The sequence below is a fragment of the Homarus americanus genome, unplaced genomic scaffold (assembly GCF_018991925.1).
Source record: "Homarus americanus isolate GMGI-L3 unplaced genomic scaffold, GMGI_Hamer_2.0 scaffold20930, whole genome shotgun sequence".
NCBI lineage: Eukaryota > Metazoa > Arthropoda > Malacostraca > Decapoda > Nephropidae > Homarus > Homarus americanus.
Window position 1 is genome coordinate 10,647,471 of NW_024748502.1, and position 25,649 is coordinate 10,673,119.

The window sequence follows — 25,649 nt, forward strand, 5'->3', positions numbered from 1 at the left end:
ATATATATATATATATATATATATATATATATATATATATATATATATATATATACATACATACATACATACATACATACATACATACACACACACACACACACACACAGTCATGCGCCGGATAACGTCCTAGATACGTTCTTGGAAACTTGACGTTAACTGAAATGGAAGTTGTCCGATCATCACATAAACTTTTTATTTATACTTATGTGTATGTGGAATACTATATACGTACATATACACTTTTACTCTTAAATCACTACTGTAATGTGATACAGGTGATTAATTTTTATCTCTTGTGCAAAATACATGACGTTTATATTAAAATTATTCACTGTTTTACAAGGATTCCAGCAACGCCAAGCAGATGGGGGAGAGAGAGGGAGGGAGCAAGCGATGGGGCGTGGGGGGAGGGGAGGTAGTACGTTTGACAGTTGGCACAGGCCCAGGTCTAACGCGTGTATATTTATCAGTTCTTAGGTGACTAAGCTTCTCTCTTATAAAAAGCCAGTGAAATGACCTGGGTGAATATAATTAACATAGCTGGGATTCTTGTAACATACTGATTAATTTGAATATAAACATGCTATAATTTGCACTAGACAAAACAATTTTAGTACCGTAATCAAATTAGTACATGTGCACTCCAGCTTTGCACTAAGAAATCTATGTAAATCTACCCAAAAATACAGTTGAAAAACTTTTTTATAAAATGTACTACAGTACTGTACACTAATGTACAAAAATTTTTATCTCTTGAGCAAAATATATGACGTTTATATTCAAATTATTGGCTGTCTTGCAAGGATTCCAGCAATGCAAATTATAATCTCCTAACTTTAGTCTGAGATATTATATAAGATAAAAACTGTAAGGTAACATCTTGCTTGAGACTCTCTTCAACTAAACGCTTTTTTTCTGTGTTTCCAAGCAAATTATTGGTCATTTTGAAATTTATTTTACATATTGACAATATATAATGCAGTGCAGTGTTGATTTAAAGAAAATAATCTTGAATTACACCAAGAGAACTAAAATTTTATGGGTGAAATGGTGCCATGGGGTGACTTCTCTTCCACCCCAATGCCTTCTCTTCTTCCTTCTCCTCCACCCCCATTCTAATTCCCATCATCATCATCATTATCCAGGAGCCTTCTACATACACACCTCAAAGTAAGTGAACTTTTCTACCATTTTTGTTGAATTTAGGAAATTTTCGGTGAGCTGGAACCAATTACCCAAAAACCCAGTGAAACAATGGTTTCGGTTAACGAACGACCTTCTGGAACGGATTGAGTTCCTTAAACGAGCTAGACCCCGACTTCATTTACTCATGGGATTCAAAAACTTCTTTTAGTATGTCCATATGCTTTGCTCTGACTAAAACAGTCGTGACCAAAATATTTATGAATGACATGCATTTCTATACGAAGCGTTTCATACTGGCGAATTGAGAGAGGTCTCGTCTCGAATTAGCTTCTCATTATTCTATGATGGGCGCTTTTGTTTGTCGTTTGGCTAACGTATACCATACTGTCGCTTTTTAGCAGACTTTTCGTTTTATAAGTATTTGATTGACTTTATATTTAGGCGTAAAAGTGAGAGTGCTGGTGGTGCTCAAGGAAGAGACAGGCAATTACTTTTGAGATGGGCGAAGATAATGTTTTAGTGTAAGAATGGAAAAACAAAGTAGCAGCAATCTCCGCGACCTGAGGTTTCACACTCGACTATATCCACTATTCTTGAAGGGACAAGGAGCGTGTTAAGTGATAGTGAAAGGAACAACACCTATAAAAGAAGGAACTATAATATCAAAAGAAACAAGGTCCTATTCACGATATGGAAAAATTATTGGTGATATGGATGAAGACCAGATACTAGGCGTGCCTTAAACTTTAACATACAAATAAAAGCAAAGAAGCCTGTTGCAAAGCCCTGAAGAACTTGAGCAGGAGATAGGTATGATCAAACCTTTACAGGAAGTCATGGGTGGTTTGATAGATTTAAAAAGCGGCTAGTCCACACAGCGTTAGAAGGAGGTACAGAGGCAGCTGGTGCGATGTTGGTGCCTGCCGGCAGCTTTTAGGAGGAGTTAGGCGATGTGATTACATGGAGAATTGGTACACCAAAACCCAAATGTTTCAATATGGATAGACTGGATTATTGTAGGCATGCCTGTGACATACACACACATCCCACAAGAAACTTAAAAACAATGCGGATTCGACATCCAGGACAGAAATTACACTTCTGTTGGGGGAATGTTGCTGGTTTCAGCGAAAGCCCTTCATGATCTATCATTCAGAGACTAGGGCTTTTAAACATGTCAAGCAAGCACACAGTGCCAGTGTTTTTATCACAGTAACAAGAAGGCCTGGATGACCTAGTACTGTTTGAGGATTGGTTCTGACTTGTTTCATTCCAGAGCCAAGGTATTGTCTTTGTCATGGATTCACTCAGATTTTTGGATAATGCTCAGGGACACCCACACACCTAGACTGACATGCACCCTAATGTTGGTAGTGTACATTTCCACCTATTTCCTCTATCCATCATACATGTGGATCAAGGTGCTATTGCTGCCTTTAAAAGGTAACAACTACATACGACTGCTTTCAGGCTGTTGCTACTGAAGATGAGAAGCGCTCAGACAGTTTGGAAGGAGTACAACATTTTGTCGTATATAAGAACATTAGTACATGGCATGGGATCCAGTTACAAAACATTGCATGAATGGAATATGGAAAATCTGAAAGATATGTGCACAGTTTCAAAGGATTTATTAATGGGATTATTTTATGGATATTAGTAACAAGATAGTGGAGTTAGGTAAACAGCTGGGTAGAAATTGATGATCTTTAGAAGATGTTGGACAGTTGGTTGAAAGTGTGAAAGGCTCAATGACGAGGATCTTATTGAACTAGATGCAGAAAATTGCAGAGGAAGAAGAGACAAAATGTAGAAACCTGCACCCCCATGAGTTTCAGTGAAACCTTAAATGGCAAGAGGCATTTGCTACAATTAATAAAGCAATGCAAATGTTTGACATGGATCAAAATTATGAGGCGTTATGCCAAGTTGACAGAAACGATCCAAGATGCACCCTAACACTTCAGAGAAATTTATAATGAAAAGAAAAAAAAGCAAGCTGTGCAGTCTAAATTGGACATCTGTTCGAAGTGTCCCCCAGTGCTTTCTCTCCGCCCCACCAGTGCTGCTTCTTCACTCCCCTCAAGATGATCCAATACCTTCAACCAGCAGATTTCACAACACATAAACCCTGTCTGAAGAAAGCGACATTGATGCCCCACCAGCCCTGTCTCTTCTGCTTCTTCAATTATCCGCCACAGTCAACCCTCTACTTCTGGTCCCATTCCGCATTTCCATGATTCTGTGATTGCCCTGCGGAACAGGATGCTCACAATCCGCGGTGCATGTAACCCATTGCGAAGTGTCCGGCGCAAAGCGCTATTTTTAGAATCGCCCCACCCGCCTGCTCGCCTCTCCCTCCTCCCGCCTCGCCAAGCACGTCTGCGGTGAGTTGCGCAGTGCATGTCTGTTTGGCATTTATCGCAGCGTCCTTATGGCGTATCAGACTGTGATTGGCCATGCATCCCTACCTCCCTCCATGCTAGCTGTAATTGGTTTTAAAAGAAATATGACGTGTCCCACCGGGAGGAGGAGGGAGGGAGGAAAGACGGCGCTTTCAGCCTGGCCAGCAGTTTCATCCCTCAGGCACCGCGCAATACGTGCATCATTGTTTCTGTAAAAATGGCTGCGCGGTCAACACCCCAGAGAGCAGCACCATGCCTGGACCCAGCACTTCGCCCAAGAAGACCGTAGATTCCCGTAAGCTACGGTGAAGTGCAAAGATCATTCAGAGTTAGAGAAAAAGGAACAAGATAGGTTCGATTTGTGCGCCAGCATGGTGTGAGCAGATCTACGATCAGACGATAAAGAAGGACAAGATAAAAGGAAGGCACATGAAGATCACAAAGTCTACAGGTGCTTCTGTGATCAAGTATTTTCACAACCAGGTGCTTCTCAAGACAAAATAATTACTTGTGAGCTCACTTGCGCGCCAGGGCTATCGAACATGGCGGTCTGACACGCCTGCTATGAATATGTTTTACTTAGGCCAGACAGGTAAAGATCTTGCAACTAGAATTAAACAAAACAAATACAGTGTTAGGACAAGCCATGAATCCAATGCTCTGTTTGTTCATTTGAGGGATAACAAGCATTGCATTGACTGGGATAATGCCTCCTCAATATTACCATGTAATTCAATTGATAGTAGGAACATCATAGAATCTAGTCTTATTAAACATACCAAGCATTCAACATGAATTTGAGTAACGGCATGTACAAGCTGGACACTTTTGTAATTAAGAAGATTTGTAACCAGGTGAGAAGGCCGGTCACCTGACCATCTGATCTGACCACCAACCGTGTGTGCTATTTAAAGATTAGTAGGTCATTACCAATACCTGACCATTGGGACCTGGTCTCACCCTCCTCTGTATATATACACCTTTGGGTTTGTATTTCTCTCTAGTCTGTACTCACCCCTGAAGATGAATTACACGGTGCGCTTGGGAACTTCGTGTTTTATTCTTTCCTTGTGGTTATCAGCATATACCTAGATCACGGACCTGCTGTGATTTACTTGCATGTGTGTATATATATATATATATATATATATATATATATATATATATATATATATATATATATATATATATATTTTTTTTATATATATATATATATATATATATATATATATATATATATATATATATATATATATATATATATATATATATATATATATATATATATATATATATATATATATATATATATATACACACAGTTTTACTCCCTAACGCTGTTTCACTTAACGCTGCTTTCGTGATATACGCGGTGCCTTGCCAAAGCTGAACTTTCACTTAACGCTAATTTTTCCACATATACGTGAGTGTCCAGACGCTATTTTTAGATTCCCACCGCCACCCTGCCTGACTGCCTGTTTTAGCTCATAAAATTCATACAAATTACCAGGCAGAATATAATTTACATTGCTGGAATTCTTATAATTTGGTGATCATTTTGAATATAAACATCATATATTTTGCTTTAAACTTACAATTTTAGATATAAATTTTTCTCTAGGTAACTATGGTATTCTTTTGTCCAAAATATATGACATTTATATTCAGAATATCCTGGTCTTACAAGGAATCCAGCAATGTCAATTATATTATCCTAACTTTAATCTGAGGTATTATTTAATACTAAATGTTAAAAACTCTGGAAGGGAGGATGGGGGTGGGGAGGTTGGGACTGACCGGCGTTGGAAGGGGGAGGCAAGGTGGGTACTTTGATTGACAGATAGTGTCGTAGTTATTTTTTTTAGTCTGGATATAAATTCATACAATTCTTCCGGTCGAATATATTTACATTGCTGGAATTTATATTTGGTGATCATTTTGAATATAAACATCATATATTTTGCTTTTAAACTTACAATTTTTGATAAAAATTTTCTAGGTAACTATGTTATCTTTTTGTCCAAAATATATGACATTTATATTCAAAATATTCCTGGTCTTACAAGGAATCCGAAATGTCAATTATATTTTCCTAACTTTTAGTTTGAGTGTTTCCCCACATCTCCTTGGGACGCGGTTGGGTGGGGGTGTGAGGAGGGACCAACCACCATCTGTTAGCCGGCTGTGTAGTGTGAGAGGGGAGTTCATTATTTGAATTGGACATTAACTTGGCGACTGTATTTTCTCTCTCTTAGTATTGTGTATGTACCATCATAAAATTAAGATGTTATTTTCTAACATAGGTATGTGCCTTCAAAGGTTGTCGGGCGGTTTCTGGTTTAATCTTGTTGTTCTTTGCGTTTCACGGGACTTCTAGGTTCAATTGAAGCAGTAAGTGAGTACAAATTGTATATATATATATATATATATATATATATATATATATATATAATTATATATATATATATATATTTATATAGTTATTTTGGGGGTTGTTGAAATCTATGAACAACAGAACATATGGGATTAATTCCAATAGAAACCGGCCCGACCCCCAAACTCCACTTTTTGAAGGCACATACCTATGTTGTAGTAAAAATAACATCTTAATTTTATGATGGTACATGCACACAATTAATACTTAAGAGAAATACAGTCGCCAAGTTAATGTCCATTCAAATAATGGACTCAACTCCCTCCCTCTCTCACACTACACTCGCTGGCTCTTCCCTCTCAGAGAAATTTTTGGGGGAAAACCACTAAATTTTAATAAATAATACCTCAAACTAAAGTTAGGATAATACAATTGACATTGCTGGATTCCTTGTAAGACCAGGAATATTTTGAATATAAATGTCATATATTTTGCACAAAAGATAACATAGTTACCTAGAGAAAAAATTTTATCTAAAATTTGTATGTTTAATGAAAAATATATGATGTTTATATTCAAAATGATCACCAAATTATAAGAATTCCAGCAATGTAAATTATATTCTGACCGGGTAATTTGTATGAATTTTATGAGCTAAAACAAATATCTTCAGTTAATAAAAAAAATAATAATCTTCACAACACTATCTGTCAATCAAAGTACCCCACCTTGCCTCCCCCCCTCTTCCAACCGCGCGGTCAGTCCCAACCCTCCCCCCCACCCCCCACCAATCCTCCCTTCCAGGGTTTTTAACATTTAGTATTAAATAATACCTCAGATTAAAGTTAGGATAATATAATTGACATTGCTGGATTCCTTGTAAGACCAGGAATATTTTGAATATAAATGTCATATATTTTGCACAAAAGATAACATAGTTAATTTGAGAAAAATTTTTATCTAAAATTTGTATGTCTAATGCAAAAATATGATGTTTATATTCAAAATGATCATCAAATTATAAGAATTCCAGCAATGTAAATTATATTCAGACCGGATAATTTGTATGAATACTATGAGCTAAAACAAATATCTTCAGTTAAAAAAAAAATAATTCTTCACTGGGTAACAGATGGTCGGTCGGTCCCTCCCTCCCCCCCACCCCCACCAACCGTCCCAAGGAGATGTGTGGGATAACCACTAAATTTTAATAAATAATACCTCAAACTAAAGTTAGGATAATATAATTGACATTGCTGGATTCCTTGTAAGACCAGGAATATTTTGAATATAAATGTCATATATTTTGCACAAAAGATAACATAGTTAATTTGAGAAAAATTTTTATCTAAAATTTGTATGTCTAATGCAAAAATATGATGTTTATATTAAAAATGATCACCAAATTATAAGAATTCCAGCAATGTAAATTATATTCTGGCCGGGTAATTTGTATGAATTTTATGAGCTAAAACAGGCAGTCAGGCAGGGTGGGGCAAATCTAAAAATAGCGTCTCCAGCCGGACACTCACCGCGTACAGTATGTGGAAAAAATCCGTGTTAAGTGAAAGTTCAGCTCTGGCGAGGCACGGCGTATATGAAAAACGCGTTAAGTGAAACCGCGTTAGGCGGGGTAATACTGTATATATATATATATATATATATATATATATATATATATATATATATATATATATATATATATATATATATATATATATATATATATATATATATATATATATATATATATATATATATATATATATATATATATATGAACATTTTTGGGGTCGTCTTATAGGCCGAGATATACGGTATATGGATTCGCAAAGACACGGATTGCCCCGCCGGAGGAATATTCTGTACATTGAAGTAATTGAAGTACATTCAAATCGCTCGTGGCACCGCACACCGCCCGCCACCCCACACACGTCACGCCACCCCCGCGCTCCCTCACTCAGTCAGTCTCGCTGTAACAACGCTTGTGTTGACATCAGCATTGTAGGTCAACCCTGATATTTTTACCAAAACATAGTTAATTTATGATATTCCTTGTTTATAGGTCGACCCAAGTTTTTCAAGGTATTGGAACAACAAAACCTTCAATAAAAATGCTCTACGTCCTATAAACTGAGGCTCGCCGTGCATGAAACACGAGTGCCGAAGGCAAATTGTTTACCATAACAATTTAAGCACCGTAATCATTTATTACATGTACAGTACAGGTTTGTTCCACGGTAAAATCTTTTGAACAACGAAAGAAAGCGAAAGTCATTGTTTTCGTCATGATTTTATCCCACTTTCCACTGTAACATGTACGTCATTTCAGCAAAAATATTGCATTTCCATTTATTTCTGAGAATATATTCATCCAGTCACAGTTAAGGTAAAATACACTTGTGATGTAATATTTTAAAGAAAATACCAGGTATTTAGAAATACGGTATCGTAGTTTTCTTTTGTTTCAAATTTAATTAACAAAGATTGATGTTACAAATGTAATGAACAAAAATTTATGTACAGTATCTATAAATAAACTTTAGCTGCAAACAGAGAGAAGCTTGGGAAGCAGCCATCCCCCTGGACTCCCCGCCCACCTGGTACGATGTCCTCCGTAAACTTCCTGACCTCTCGTACGTCTACGGGAAAGGGTCGCGGAAAGGGGACGTGATTGCTGCCCGTATCATCATTGGGTATGACTTTGCTTGGGAGATTGGTATCCCCGCATCCCCTGAGCAACGCTCTTGTGCATTATGCAGAAGATCCGACAGCAGCACCCTTATCCACTACCTCCAAAGATGTCCCCACACACAACGCTTCCGTGACGCCTGCTGGAACACCACTCCATGACCCACTGACGGAGACACGATGATCCTTCCCATACTGGCCAGATATTTTGTAAATAATATTGATTATGTGTTAAAGGAATAAATTTCCTTCCTTAGGCTTTAGTAAGCCCCTTTATAATATTTATACTGTATATAATTGTCACACTTGCCAGATGCTTCTGGTGTCATTGTACAGGGGTACCTAGTGACAGCACTAGGATCCCGCTTCCTCTATCAAGGAATAAACAATTGAAATTGAATAAACTTTAAACAATGAATACTTTATGTTTTACATCGTCCTGTGCATACCATACCATGCATTTGGCTAGTTTGGGCTTGCTATGATGACGCAAGAGATCTGCCCTGGCAACTGTACCGACACTCACAGCTGGTGGTGCGTCGTTTCCATTGTTTACTGGTAGTTACTGGTAAATATTTTTCAACCTAACGAAACTATTACCCGTTTAGAGGTCGACCCCCAATTTTTTGCCAAATAATTTGGTCTTAAAAACTCAAACTACACATAGGTATATACGGTAAATAAGGACATGGGGGGCCAGGTTTTTGTTTTTTGGGGGGGGGTAGCAATAGTACACGGATTTTTAACATTCACGGGTATCTCTGTTACCTAACCCACGCGTATGTTAAGGGCCGACTGTACTTCACTGCATTTTTCTTTACTTTGTATGTACTTTTCTGTGAGCTGGAACCAATTGCCCAATATCCCATTGAAACAATGGATTCGGTTAACGAAATTTTCGGTTAACAAGCGACCTTCTGGAACGAATTGTGTTCATTAACCGAGGGACTACTGTACTAAAATTTGTATCTCTTGTGCAAAATATATGACGTTTATATTCAAATTATTCACTGTCTTGCAAGGATTCCAGCAATGCAAATTATATTCTCCTAACTTTAGTCTGTGATATTATATAAAATAAACGCCTCAAAGAATAAAGTTATCACCAATCTTTTGTAGCCAGCGAGCTTGGGGGGGAGAGGTGACAGTGTGGTGTTTGTTTATTTATTTGACATAAGATGTGACAGTTGGCGCTGAAGGCCTACGTGTTTATTTATCATTACTTAAGAGTAACTAAGCTCTTCTCATAATTTGCCACCCAAACAACCTGGGTGAATATAACTTACATTGCTGGGATTCTTGTAAGATAGTGATTTATTTGAATACCTGTATAAACAATCTATATCTGCAATAGACATAACAATTTAAGCACCATAATCATTTATTACATGTACAGTACAGGTTTGTTCCACGGTAAAATCTTTTGAACAACGAAAGAAAGCGAAAGTCACTGTTTTCGTCATGAGTTTATCCCACTTTCCACTGTAACATGTACGTCATTTCAGCAAAAATATTACATTTCCATATTTATTTCCGAGAATATATTCATCCAGTCACAGTTAAGGTAAAATATACTTGTGATGTAATATTTTAAAGAAAATACCAGGTATTTAGAAATACGGTAGCGTAGTTTTCTTTTGTTTCAAATTTAATTAACAAAGACTGATGTTACAAATGTAATGAACAAAAATTTATGTACAGTATCTATAAATAAACTTTAGCTGCAAACAGAGAGAAGCTCGGGAAGCAGCCATCCCCCTGGACTCCCCGCCCACCTGGTACGATGTCCTCCGTAAACTTCCTGACCTCTCGTACGCCTACGGGAAAGGGTCGCGTAAAGGGGACGTGATTGCTGCCCGTATCATCATTGGGTATGACTTTGCTTTGGAGATTGGTATCCCCGCATCCCCTGAGCAACGCTCTTGTGCATTATGCAGAAGATCCGACAGCAGCACCCTTATCCACTACCTCCTAAGATGTCCCCACACACACAACGCTTCCGTGACGCCTGCTGGACCACCACTCCACGACCCAGTAACGGAGACACGATGATCCTTCCCATACTGGCCAGATATTTTGTAATTGATTATGTGTAAAAGGAATAAATTTCCTTCCTTAGGCTTTAGTAAGCCCCTTTATAATATTTATACTGTATATACTTGTAATAATAATAATAATAATAATAATTAACGGTTTATTGAAAGAGCTTGGCAGCCAGAAGGCTGAAAATATACAGTTACATATTTGGGGAATGGGTTACGAATTACAAATAATATACAAGTAACATGAGTGACACAAATAAGACATATAATAATGGGGAAAAGCTCAAACTACAGTTCATTTCAACATAGTGACAGTGCAAGGAGTAGTGTTTACTGGGAGTGAATACACTGATTTATTACAAGTTATTGATAATTTTTACAATGGTTGGGACTGGGCTGTTCTTATAGCGATCAGTTCGTGCACGTATGGGCTGGATGCGGTTGTGGTGTCGAACAGCAATTCTCGGACTAGGGATCTCAGGTGGTAGTAGGAGCCGGTGTCGGGATGGTGTAGAAGCTTCTTACCAAATTTGCAGATGAGGTCGTGGTGATGGTCAGTGAGAGTCGAAAGGGTCAGTGTGTTGAGCGCTTCTTGATATGTGGAGTAGGAAGGAGAGAATAATCTTGCATGCCCTCTTTTGCACTTTTTCTAGGTGTTTACGCTGTGGCATTTAGGGAGGAAGACCAGGTGGGGGAGGCATAGGTGAGCTTGGGAAGTATGAATGTTGTGTAAACACTGAGGAGCTCGTGTGCAGGAACTCCGAGGGACTTGAGTCGGCGTAAGAGGTGGAGACGGAAACTGGAGGATTTGATAACTTCACTGACATGTGGTTTCCAATTTAGTTTGTTGTCTATGGTGACGCCGAGGAGCTTCGTGGAATCTACAACCTGCTTCTGGTGTCATTGTACAGGGGTACCTAGTGACAGCACTAGGATCCCGCTTCCTCTATCAAGGAATAAACAATTGAAATTGAATAAACTTTAAACAATTAATACTTTATGTTTTACATCGTCCTGTGCATACCATACCATGCATTTGGCTACTTTGGGCTTGCTATGATGACGCGAGAGATCTGCCCTGGCAACTGTACCGACACTCACAGCTGGTGGTGCGTCGTTTCCATTGTTTACTGGTAGTTACTGGTTAATATTTTTCAACCTAATGAAACTATTACCCGTTTAGAGGTCGACCCCCAATTTTTTGCCAAATAATTTGGTCTTAAAAACTCGAACTACACATAGGTATATATGGTAAATAAGGACATGGGGAGCCAGGTTTTTTTTAGGGGGAGGAGGCAGCAAAAGTACACAGATTTTTAACATTCACGGGTATCTCTGTTACGTAACCCACGCGTATGTTAAGGGCCGACTGTACTTCACTGCATTTTTCTTTACTTTGTATGTACTTTTCTGTGAGCTGGAACCAATTACCCAATATCCCATTGAAACAATGGATTCGGTTAACGAAATTTTCGGTTAACAAGCGACCTTCTGGAACGAATTGTGTTCATTAACCGAGGGACTACTGTACTAAAATTTGTATCTCTTGTGCAAAATATATGACGTTTATATTCAAATTATTCACTGTCTTGCAAGGATTCCAGCAAGGCAAATTATATTCTCCTAACTTTTGTCTGTGATATTATATAAGATAAAAACTTAAAAGCCTACTGTACAGTATAACCACCAAACCCTTGCTGGGAGGGGGGGAAGGTAGGGGAGGTGGCAGTGACATGTTTGACATTTATTTATTTATGTCCTTTAGATTGAGTTTTTGTTTTTTGCTCATAAAATTTCATAGAAGTGACTGGGGAGAATATAATTTGCATTGCTGGAATTCTTATAAGATAGTGATTAATTTGAATGTAAACAACCTATACAGTAGTACCCCGATTTACGCGGTCAATTGAACCCATGGGGTACCGCGGAAAGTGAAAACCGCGTAAAGTGAACAACAGAACATATGGGATTAATTCCAATAGAGACTGGCCAGACCCCCAAACTCCACTTTTTCAGACACAATACCTATGTTGTAGTAAAAATAACATCTTAATTTTATGATGGTATGCACACACAATTAATAATTAAGAGAAATATCAATAATATTAGGTTTTTTAACACTTACATTAGTAGAAAAGATGGCTGGGCACACGGGGATGGAGGGTTGGTTGCGAGGCAGAGGGCAGATTATTGGCCCTCACCTGTATCAATTGTATCAATTGTATCACTATCCACCACAGAGGCTTGCAGGGCCTCTTTGTCAAACCCCTCAAAGTCCATATAAGTCCATATCCTCACTATCACTGACTTGGGCAGGCTGTGGTGGGTGAAGAACTCGGTAATGTTTTGATGACTGGGCGACCTTGTGCGCATCCTGCCCGCGCCGCTTCCCGTGTATATGAGTAGATGCACCGCATAAAGTGAAAGTCCGGTTCTGGCGAGGTACCGCGTAAATGTAGAACGGCGTAAAGCGGGGTATTACTGTAATTTGCAGTAGACAAAAATTTTAGTAATCATTTTGTACATTATTTTGATTGCATGTACAGTACAGCTTTGCCCTTAGGACAGTGTGTGCATGTAAATGAGTTTCAATAAATGAATAAAGTTACATATATCGAGCCAAAAATAATAGTTGAAAAACTTTATGTAGACAGAGCTGGGATGGCTAAATTTTAGTATGACCAATAATTTTAACATACAAAATGCAAAAATATTCAAGAACACAACCTTCTTGATATTTACTCCATTGGAAACATATGAAAACATAGAACAGATTACTGTATTGGCGGACTAGCCGATCAGCTGATGCTCACAACGAAAAGCGTTTGTCGTAAGAATTTCGTTAATCGAAGTTTTATTCGTTAACCGAATTGAAGATCCTTTTTGGGAGCTAATTCGTTAACCGAAATTTCATTAATCGAACCGTTCGTTAACCGAGGGACCACCGGAGCGCGCGCGCACACACACTACACCGCCCTCCAGGATTTATTTAACAGTCTCCAAAACTGGGCCACCAACAACCATGTCACCAAACTGAAGCCGCTCCTTGTGTACCATTCTGAGAAACCCAGGGGTCTGAAAAAATCCATAAATCTAGCCTGCCAATCTATTAAAAGTCAACACCAAAGGCCTGGTTGACTAAATTAATCTTTCACGATTTCATATATAATTATATATGTCACCATTCATAGCAAGGTACACAGCAGCTAACAACCTGTCTAAAAAGTGCCTCCTGTTGTTAGACAATGCCCTTTGCCACCCACACACTGGTGTTCAAGTTTTACTTGGTTCCTGATGGCTCAATGAAACACAGCCTTCACAGATACTGGGAGAAGTCTGTACAATGGTGCAGCAGGAAATAATCTGTCTCACAGGGTAATACATATGATCACGAAACCTCGTGCTATGTCCTATAACTATACTCAGACATCCAACTTCACTCACACCGCTAGGTGGCAGCACTTATGCACACGTCAATCACGCCACTCGCTCGGCTCGTTAGCATTATATAAACACCACACACCTCCCCCAAGACATTGGGGTCGACTTGAGGAACCACGATGTCTGGATTCATCTTTACATCTCATCGCAATAAGTCTGAGAATCCCATCACATCTCCAGTCGCTGTGGGCACGGTGCAGGACTCCGGATGTCTGCTTCCGGTGGAGCCCTCGCCTCGGATGTAGATTCCAAGACGCTCTCTGGCACCAACGTATGATGGGGACGGAGGAACTTCCTGTTCCTCCAACAGGATGCAGCCACTACCCATCTTGACAAGGTAGTCCCGACGAGATCCTATTTGTCATGTGCATTTTATACTGACTGTTGCAATGATGTGGGTACAGCATGAAAATAAATCAACAGTAAATCCTCACTTTTCACTTATACTCGTCAAATGGCTTTATTTATTTATTATTTCTATTTTAAAGAGTTTAAAGTGATTTCCCAGCCATATTTTTTTTACATAGGAAGGCATCATTTGAATAAACCATTTAACAATACCTTAACACGAATAGTGCTCGGGAAAAATATATCTTCTCCACGATTTCTGATCATTCTGCAGGCTCCAAGCAGGGCGAGTGACAGGCTCGTTAAAAAAATTTCAGGCGATCCCAAGAGTGTTAATAAGCACAGATTATTACAGTAATTTAACTTTACTAATTAATGATTAACAAATAAACAATATTGTATAATGAATGACAAAATGAGTGAGAGGCAGGAGTCGGTGACAAGCACAGGGTGAGAGGAGCCCTTTGCAGGGGTGGAGGGAGCAGAGGCAGATCCCAGGGGGTCCTGGGGGTCAGGACCCCCTTTTCATCAGAAATTTCCAATACTTTTTCTTTAATGCAGTATTGTACTCAGGCATTTTTGTATAATAGGAAGTAATTACTATTGACTTCTGAATATCTCCTAATATCAAGTGCATATGGCTTCAAAATGGCCTCAAAATGCCCATAATAGTGGACACATTCCAAAATATTTTCTGAGGAGCTTATAGCCTTGCCGGCGGTACACAGGATGCCAAATCCACCGAACATTGCCCGTTAAAGTACCTGTAAAAAAGAGAGAGTGAAGCAACATTGCGGCGAAGAGAAAGGGAAGAAAGATTATCAACTAAAGGAGGAGAGTTAGTAAGACAAAATGCCTTTGATTCCACCCTATCTACCAGTTGGGACAGAAGAAGAGCCACCCCAGATATGAGAGCAGTACTCCAAGTTAGGATGAATGAATCCCTTAAAGCAACTGCTCAGGAGTGAAGTAGCTATGGCATCTGTACAACATTCCCAGCTTTCGGGAGGCAGCTTTAGTAGTAGTGTGAAGTAAATCGTTGATAAAAAGAAGAGAAGAGGTGAAAGAACAGAACCGTGTGGAACACCACTATTGGTAAAGAACGAGCAAGAGATCGATCCCTCAACAACAAATGCCATGGATTGGTTTTCAAGGAAGCTAGAAATTAGAGAATATGGGGGAGAGAAACCTAACCTAACCCCAAGGTAGTAGGAAGTAGGCAGCTATCAAACAGGGAGGTACTACCGCCTGGGAAGATATTGGAAACATAATGTGTTGTCTAATGGTAAACCCTGCTGCCATATGGCATCACAAAAATTGTGACCAAGTCCCAGGTTGCTGATCTGACTTTGTGCCTCATTTACACACAATTGCAGGGTCTCGTTTGTTTCTCTTACTTTGACAACACAACTCATATCTATCGTTTCTCACTACTTAACTTTTAGAAAGCAAAGACTTGTGCCATACCCTGTCAAATGCTTTGGAGATGTCGAGCGCCACGACAATAGTTTCCCCATAATCCCTAAGAGAGATGCAATCTCTCAGAATGTTCTGAAAATTTATAAGCAAATTTCAATTCCAGCTATTGTAATGTTACGGCTAAGAGGGGTTCCGGATAAAGCAGATATTACACCTCACCGCAGACAGTTATATCACACACGTGTTCCAACACCTAAAAATGAAAGCTTAGAAAACCTTATTCAGTGTGAATGTAAAAAAATGGGATGATACATAAAACCAAAGCAGGGTGCATAGGCAGGGATAGGAGGTGGCTGGTTGGACTGAGGGGACATCTCTCTTCCACGCTTGTTATCCTGTGATCCCTTTATCGGCAGTATGCTATTTCATCAAAATTTCAATATAATTTAGGTTCATTTGGTGCCGGGTTAATAAAACATTATTGCAAACTAATAAAATTTCCCCCCAAATCCCACATCCAACCCCAGGTGAGTTATTGTGTAATATTATACTCCTGGTCTCTTGTTTACAGAGCAGTAACAGCCAATCATTCACACTCTCCCTAATAATGTTGCCAGCACTCACCATCTCAAATGCAATAAATAATGTTGTCAGGAACTTATCTCCATATTAAATACTATTCAGTATGCTATAATGATCCCATTGTAAGCAGATTTGCTGAAAATTTTCTCTCCAAGATCACATCCTGAGATTTCATGGGGCATTACTCTACATGTTGGAATGCACATACCTCTAATTACATTAATTCTTATGGGGACTTAATACAATCCTCATTATAAAACTTTTCACTATAAGTCGAGTTTCTTTGAACACATCCCCGATGTATAATGAAATTCTGAGCGGAACTGTACATACCGAACCTACCATCCTAACTGAGGACCCAAATGCCAGACAAAAATAAATTAAGATACCCTCTCATCAACACAGGTGGAACATGACCCATCTCATTACCAGAGAAGAGCCATGATATCCTAATTATTGGTAAGGGCACTCCAGCAAAAAACCAAAGGAGCTCTTAACACTCCTGGGTTAAGGTAGGTGCTCTCCCGCAGGTCACTCAGGGTCTGGCCTGTTACTCACCTCACTGCACCATGCGAGAGATAATTGTACTAAATGAGTCATAGAAAGCTTGTTATCTGAGATAAAAATATGGGATTTGTTGCATTAGGATTGTAAGTAAATAAACTACAAACAGTTTTTTATGAGTAAACACAATAAACTAATTATTTCTACACGTAAGCATAACTAGTAGGCATCGGGGGCACCATACTATCACCACGTGGTGCAACCTCCGTGCACTTTTTACATATTCCCACCTCTCTAATTTTGCCAGCAACACAAGGCATGGTTCACAACTTTCACAAAACTGTTATGAATAAATGAAATTATAGTGATGAACGAGAAATCACCACAAGTTGTGGGAAAATGCATGGAAAATGTGGGTCAAGTTTATGTCCTGCATTGTTGAAACAGAAAGAGAGACTGGTGTGGCAACCTAACCTAGGAGAGCAGTCTATAGAGTTGCTGGATTGTGCCAAAATTGTCAAATGTGCAACTTGTGTATCTAGCATTCATACACAAACAAAGCTACTGTATTCTATTTTAAATTTTTACTTCATACACAATTTTGTGTAGGAAAACCCTAAAGCGATAATTTATATCATATGAAATTTTGAGTATGAAAACCCCAGGAGTGTTACGAAGAGCATTGGTTTAATCTTGCCATACATAACACAGAGCTCTGGAGTAGTCATTAATTTTATGCCTAATTACAAACTAAACTTCGCAAACCTTCTTGTGGTTACCCCCACACTGTTTGGTACTGTAGTAAACTGATCTGATGAAGGCTATTAGGAAAGCACAAATATGAAACCAAGTTCTTATGACAATGTACAAAGTTACAATGATGATCTCATAGTAACCATTCTTATTGTCTTCAATAGACTATATCAGTACTTCGATGAACATTTATCAAGTTTGCATAAAAAACAGCTTAAGGGTTAAATTGTTTAAGACTTCTCTTGCTATAATGCTCAAATGTAAGAATAAACTAAGGAAATGTCTGAATTGGCATACTCCCATACTCCCTTATACAAAGACTGGAGATATAAATACAATCATAGAAAAAAGTAGAATGATCTATTCAAGCCGACTGCATCAAGCGAAAGAGCTGATAACAAATTAGAATCATGCTATTAGCTATTATATGATACCCAAAAAAACACTAGAGCTTTTCTGTAGGAAATATACAAAGAAATGATCTTATTCACTTTATGAGAATCTAGACAAATAAAATGACAAGTGTAATGTTCCACATACCAGAGGAGCTCAATGCTGCTCCCATCAGGTGAAGATCTACTGTCCCCGGTGAGGACAGTGTCACATTGTTGGCAACCCACGAATCTTAACACAAGTCAACTGTCCACATTCATGGACAAACAGTGTTGTGTCAAAACCAAGGGCAAGATCCCCTAATGCTTTTTGTCCTATATCAATGACTAGCTGTCTTCACAAACCCTTTCAAAAGATGGTTTTCAAAAGATTTTTCTATAGAATCAGAGGACATATCCCCTAACTTAAATGGTTTAATACTCAGTAAAAGTATACATAATTGTATCCATAGTTCTTAATTTCATAATAATAGATTTACTTTGTTAATCACACAAAATTTGTTCCTCAAGTCCCGTCTTCTTCCCCTTGACCTTTTATGCTCGACCAGGTAATCATGTAATCCACCCCCCCACATATATATTCAATAAAATAGGCTGCATCACTCCTACCTTGAAGTTTTCCATAAGTGTAAAATAATAAATCTTATACAGTACTTGTTTAGTAAAACATCACATGAAATAAGATAATTAAAGTATTTATGTTAATTACAAACAAATTATCAGTATCTTAAGAAAGGTGTCAGTAGAAAGAAATGTGTTTGACATTTACCTGCTTTGAATACTGAGTTCACCCTATTCAAGTCCCTGTTAATCTGCTGGATTTTCATCTGTCAAAAAAGGAAAAACACTGATAAACAAAAGTAGCGGACCCCTTCATACCTTAGACTGGTGAGGTCTGTTCTCCCCAGGCACTGAACTGTTTCAGGTGTTAGTAAACAAACCTTTATGAATCTACATCAGCATTTCTTTTAATAGTTTCAGCAAAATTCACTTGATTGATTCTAAAATTATATTCAATGCTTTGTAATCTTCTTTTACTGGACTAGAATGTTGGGTTGCCATAGTAACCAACATCAAGTCAGAAGACCCAAACATCTTTCTATCCCAATAAAACTTTATCTGTTACCGTATACCTGAACACATGTAATCACTGCTTGAGGTGACACAGTCCAGTTGGTATGACAGGGTTCTCAAACAAAATTTAAAAAGGCTCTAGTTCCAAGCTCATAAATTCTAAAAAAAAATAAAAATTAAAATATGCATATAATAAAAACTAAGGAAATTATATTACTTTATCATGTTATAAAAAATCAGCTAAAGAACTAAGAGAATTTAAATTCTATAAAGATTTAAAGAAATATACATTCAACAGCTTTGAATTATTGAGCATGGACCAATAAGCTGGAAAGACATTACATGTACAAACCCAAGCTGTGATATATTATTGAAAAGACGTTAAAAAAGGGAAAATTATAAGAAAAGAAATTAACAATAAGTATAGGAGAATATGAGCATCCAGCACAAACAATAGTAAAAATAATCACTATTCTCAGGTTGTACCACATCCTTGCAGTAAAAATAATGCTATTAAAAAACACACCCTAACAAAATTTAATATCAATACTGGTAGAAACACCTTTTCACAGATCATACTTTCAATAAAACATTAAAAGAAGCAGAATAATAACACAGGAACTGTCTTCAGTCATATAATAAGACAGTCATGTCAGCATTTACCTCAATACAAATTCAAATCACAAAAATGTAGAAAATTAATGCATGATTAAGTTTGAGAACAAGAGCACATACACATGCAAGTCAAGGAAAGTAATTTTTATGTTTGTGATATATCCTAAGTGCATGCTGATGTTGTTCACAACCAAGTCCATATATCAATCATGTAACTACATTATTAAGTAAATAAACTTAAGAAATTCAATGAAAAAACTGAAACAAAATATATTTTGATTCTGTCATGATGTTATGTACCGCTACATTTTCAGTGGCAAAATTTCTCATGTACAATTTTTCTTCCTATTTTTCCTAGAGATGGCTTAGTATTTTCTACCTTCTTAAGGTTTAGATAATAGATCCTTGGATAATGTTCATCTGACTGATAGATGGAGAAACATTAACAAACAATAGTTAACCATAATAAATAATAGTTAACCAGGAAACATGCCACAATGCAAACTCATTAGGACTATTTTGGAAGGTCCTAAATAACTCTACATGCAAGAACAAGTGCCCCATAATCTGGTTAACGGCAATGCATGCCAGTTTTTGGTTTGGGCGTTAGTGTGTTACCTGGCAGAGTGGTTGCCGGGTGGAGGCAGGCTGAGGGGGCGTTGGTTGTCCTTCACGAGTGTACGACACGAGGCAAGACGCGACTCCAGTGCCTGAGATACCATTACCAGCCTTGTTAATGTTAGCCAAGGTAATTATTTCATATTTACATTTAGTAATCATTAATTTGTATATTCCAAACTTTATTAGTTTTGGGCCATAAGAAAGTTTAGATTAAAGACAAAAACTGAATAAATTCTCATTTCACATTCATAATTATGATGTGCATTACAGTATTTCTCAACCAGACCATTTTATTCCCCAAATCATTCCCTGTACAGTATACTGAAATGATTTGCAATTTTCAAATTGAAATTGTTAGAAGTTAGGGGTTAATGAAGGTCACTGTTTAAGGCAATCAAGCTAGTTATAGTTCATAATTGAACAAAACAGCATTCATAACTTATTAGGAAAGCTAAAGGCTATTACTTGGAAAAAAGTGTCAGTTTGTCCAATCAAGTCATGCCTGTCTGGATAGTTCTACAAGACCTTTTTTCCAGTTAGTGAAAATATTTACCATGTATTATACCAACACAATTTCCTTAACTTGAAAGTATTAAGATGCCACACATGCAGATACATCTGCCTACCAATATTTCATGGTTTGCCTTATTAAATTAGCTTCAGATTTCCAATTTATGTAAACATCATCAAACTCAATATACAAATACAGTACAGTAGTACATCATTTAAGTGTATTTGGATACAAATATGTAGATAAATACAAACACCAAACCAAAGGTCAAATCAATATTCATAAAACCAAGCAAAAACTGTGATACAGTGTATCTCTTAATTTTTTTTAAATGTCAAACTTAAAAATAAATACAAAATAATTGTTGCTCACAAAATGGACAGCAAAAATGTCATATTAAACTACAAACAAAAAATAAAATAAAATAGATGAAATAAAATAAAATCCTGCACATATAAAGGAGTGACAGAAGCTACTGAGTGGCCACTTCTTACCTCACTAAGAAACATCCTTCATTTACAAAGCATATTTAAATGTTCATCACATAAATGTGTGCTGAAACTGTGAACAATACAGAACTCAAACTTGAGAAAACTTGGAGTGAAAGAAAAGTGTTTAGGTGCATGAAAAATTCTGAATATAGACAGTGACTCACACAATCTTGTTAAAAGAAAGTAAATTTCAGTTATTTATTCCAATGCAATAAAATTTCCTAAAAGGTACTTCTATACCCTAGTGAAAACTTACAGATGATTTCACCAAGTTAGAGTGAAGAAAACATTACAGAGAAGAGTGTAACTGTCATGTTATCAAAACAATGTGGACTAAAGGACATCCAAATCGTAAAGTATGTAATTTTTGGCATCGTTACTGAAACATGACTTCAATTAACATAGATAACACCCTTCACTCCAAAACTTCACATGTAAAAAAAGTGCATACATGTGAAATGCAAAAATACCCAGTATGTCAAACTTTCTTCATTATTCCATTTCCATTTACAGTACAGCATGCCTTGACAATTCGCAGATTTTTAATTTGTGGTCCTCGAGTATTCACGAACGACACCCTGGATGTACCCAGGAATGTCTGCAGGTAGTTTAAACTTGCTGGCATTTTTGCAGCTGGGTGAGGGAGCCATTCATTCTAGAGAAAGTAATTTCTTTACCCGTATTGTATACTGTATATGTGTGTGTGTGTGTAGACACACACACACACAAAAAACATATGCAAATAAATAATAATGGGAAATTCTCTCACAAATAATCAGAAACAAAACATAATTTAGAAAAAAATGTGAGTCTACCTTCAAGTCAACTCTGTTTTTTGTTATTAAAGTTAACTTTCATAACAAAGCACAGAGTTGGCTTGAGGGTAGACTCTCACAATTATTCTAAATATTGTTTTGTTTCTGATTATTTGTGAGAGAATTTTCCCATTATTATTTATTTGTATGTGTTTTGTGTGTGTGTCTACACACACACAATATAGGTAAAAGAAAAAAATTGTCCTAAGGGCAAACACATAAAGGAATATACATTTCTTTGCACACGAGTAAACATGTAACCCCCCCGTCAGCAAATGCTATTCACGGCCAATTTGAGAACCTAACCCCCGCGAATTTTAAGGGCATGCTGTAGGGTACTTATAAATTTATCTCTTTTTTAATAAATTTTCTGCATAAACCCTTCCTGAGCACACTTTTATCACTCTTCATTTGCACTTATTCTTGGCACTCTACAGCATTCTTCCCATCCTTTCTCTATCACAAACTCCTAAAATCAAATTGCTTACCTCTATCACCATCCTCTCACACTGCAGCTATTCTAATGTTCCCTGAGCCACTCCAATAATCACTTCCACACTAATATCAATGACTGAATGTATAAAGAATTTCAATGCAGTAACAATGAAGTGATTGACTACAGTTAGAGAGGAAAGTGAGGAAGATTTTAGTACTGTACAGTACTGTAGTTGGAACAGAAGAGTAAGGTGTAAGGAATGTTGGCACAGTATAATGTAAAAAAATGAAGCTTCAGTGTGGTCATTCTGTTGTATGGTGAGATACACATACTGGATATGTTTTATGATTAAAAAGAATGATCTCATACTCCCCTGTACCTTATGCTCAACAAAAAGTGACACTGTCCACTTTGTTAATTGTTACAGTGCGGGAATATTATTTTCGAAATTTGGCAACTACCCAATGTTTCTTCCAATTTATATTAATTAGAGTACATGTAAGATAATAAATAGTTTACACTATACAGTACAGTACAGTATTCTAAATTGACCAAATAATTCTGGAAAATCCAACTGAGTAAAGTACAAGTGGGTTCCACAGGCTGAACATGTAGTAGGGATTATTGAATACTAAGCCTTCAGTACATTAGGAAGGAAAGCAGTGTGGCCAGCACGCCACTAGGCTACCTTCACGTCTGTAATTGTAAAGTCAGCTACCCATTCACAGCTGGGTGGACTGGAGTGTCATAGGTAACCACTAGACCAACATATCAGGAGTGAAAATCGAGACAAAACACAACAATATATTTTACTACAACACCAAACACGAGTGATAGTCTAAGGAAATAACATGTGTTAAATGTCACTCAACACAATACATCACCTCACTGTTGCATTTAACTGTATTAGACTTGCTAACCATCATTCAGCTGTTGTAGAAATTAAATGCAATTGATAATTTCTTCTTGTCCTAAACAACTAGCAATGCTGAGGTCTAATGCTGCACCTAAACAACCCAGTGCCCTGAAATAATGAGTCACAATATCTAATTAGAAAAAAAAGACCTGCGCACATCACCGATAGAACATGTTAAACATTGGAAATAATCTAAGTAAATGAGAAATCATTAATACACATTTTATAGCTCAATACACCTGACCCTCACTATACAGTGGTCCCTCGGTTAACGAGATTTCAGTTAACGAGTTACCTTCCATAAGATTCGTAACTTCGGTTAACGAGCAATCCCTCGATTAACGAGTTTCTTACGAGCCGACCTCAAAATGTTTTCGCTTGCATTTGGCGGTCCACCAGCTGTAGTATTAGTCCGCCAATACAGTAATCGGTTCTAGGGCTTATATTCCTTACCATTTTAGTAAATATCAAGAAGTTTATACTAATCAATAATCTTAAATTTTTTAGTCATTTTAACAATTATTGAACATAATTGAAGGCAAGGAAACTAGTTTTATGCATGCCATCCAGCCTGTCAACACACCAAACAGGCGTCAGTCTTTGTGACTTTTCAGTGGAGGTAACATCTTGCTCGAGACTCTCTTCAACTAAACGCTTTTTTTCTGTGTTTGCAAGCAAATTATTGGTCATTTTGAAATTTATTTTACACATTGACAATATATAATGCAGTGCAGTGTTGATTTAAAGAAAATAATCTTGAATTACACCAAGAGAACTAAAATTTTATGGGTGAAATGGCACCATGGGGTGACTTCTTTTCCACCCCAATGCCTTCTCTTCTCCCTTCTCCTCCACCCCTATTCTAATTCCCATCATCATCATCATCCAGGATGTGTTTGTTATAAAAAGTGCCAGAATTAAGATTGGGGAATTCCAGAAATGGTTGTGGAACACATCTCCATTTACCCCAGAGGATTAAGAATTTACTTTATGCAATTTTGAGTTATGTGAGGGTCATGTGTATGAACCATTATCCTTCCACAATGCCAATACCAAGTACTGTACAGTGTATTATCAAAATCATCTCATATGCACAGTTGCTGACTAAATTCTAAAAACACACACACACCAAAGTTAGCCATTAGGGGGAAGGTGTGGCAGTCACTTTTACCCCAAATAGACCCTTCTCCCTTCCACCGAGAGGAGGGGGAACGTGGGAAGATTAAAGTACATCCAGTATAGTCTGGATTTACGCGGTTTTTGTTTACGTGTTTGGTCATTTATGCAGCACCTTGCCAGAATGAAATTTTTAATTACGCGGTAATTTTCATCATTTACGCGGGTGAAGTATAATTTGTTACTTACTGAAGATATTTGTTTTAGCTCATAAAAGTCATACAAATTATCCGGCCAGAATATAATTTATATTGCTGGAATTCTTATAAGATTGTGATTATTTTAAATATAAACATCATAAAATTTGCATTAGTCATACAAATTTTAGATCTTATTTAAGAATTTTATTAGAAAGAACAAAAATTTTATCTTTTCTGCAAAATATTTGACATTTATATTCAAAATATTCCATGTCTTGCAAGGAGTCCAGCAATGTCAATTATATTATCCTAACTTTAGTCTGAGGTATTATTTATTACTAAAAATGTAAGGATACTGTTTTTCCCCAAACATTTCTCAGAGAGGGAGGAGCCAGCGAGCGTGGGTTGAGTCTATTATTTGAATGGACATTAACCGGTGACTGTATTTCTCTTAAATATTAATTGTGTGTGCATACCATCATAAAATTAAGATGTTATTTTTACTACAACATATGTATTGTGTCAGAAAAGGTGTAGTTTGGGGGTCGGCCCATATGTTCTGTTATTTCGTTTACGCGTTTCTCGTTTTACGCGGACCTCCACGGGTTCAATTGACCGCGTAAATCCAGACTATACTGTATACTCAAGGATTTTCAAAGCAGAGGAGTTTTATTGTTTTGCTTATGAAATGCCACTGACTTGACTTAGAATATATTTTGCATTACTGAAATTCTTGTAAGATAGCAATTAATTT

The 25,649-nt window shown here is 37.3% G+C and overlaps 1 protein-coding gene across 5 annotated transcripts in view; it reads right to left on the minus strand.

The window, feature by feature from the left end:
- The window catches only part of LOC121880308 (nuclear distribution protein nudE-like 1), a gene marked incomplete at its 5' end in the record, with an annotated part of 54,110 nt that overhangs the window by 6,305 nt on the left and 22,156 nt on the right, over positions 1 to 25,649 (minus strand). Inside the window, 2 exon segments of one of the 5 annotated variants that reach the window (XR_006091511.1) lie at positions 18,870 to 18,927; positions 20,408 to 20,499. Coding sequence is in view for 2 of the 4 variants with exons in the window: in XM_042387467.1 (XP_042243401.1) it covers positions 20,408 to 20,499 (92 nt within the window). 5 annotated transcript variants of the gene reach the window in all.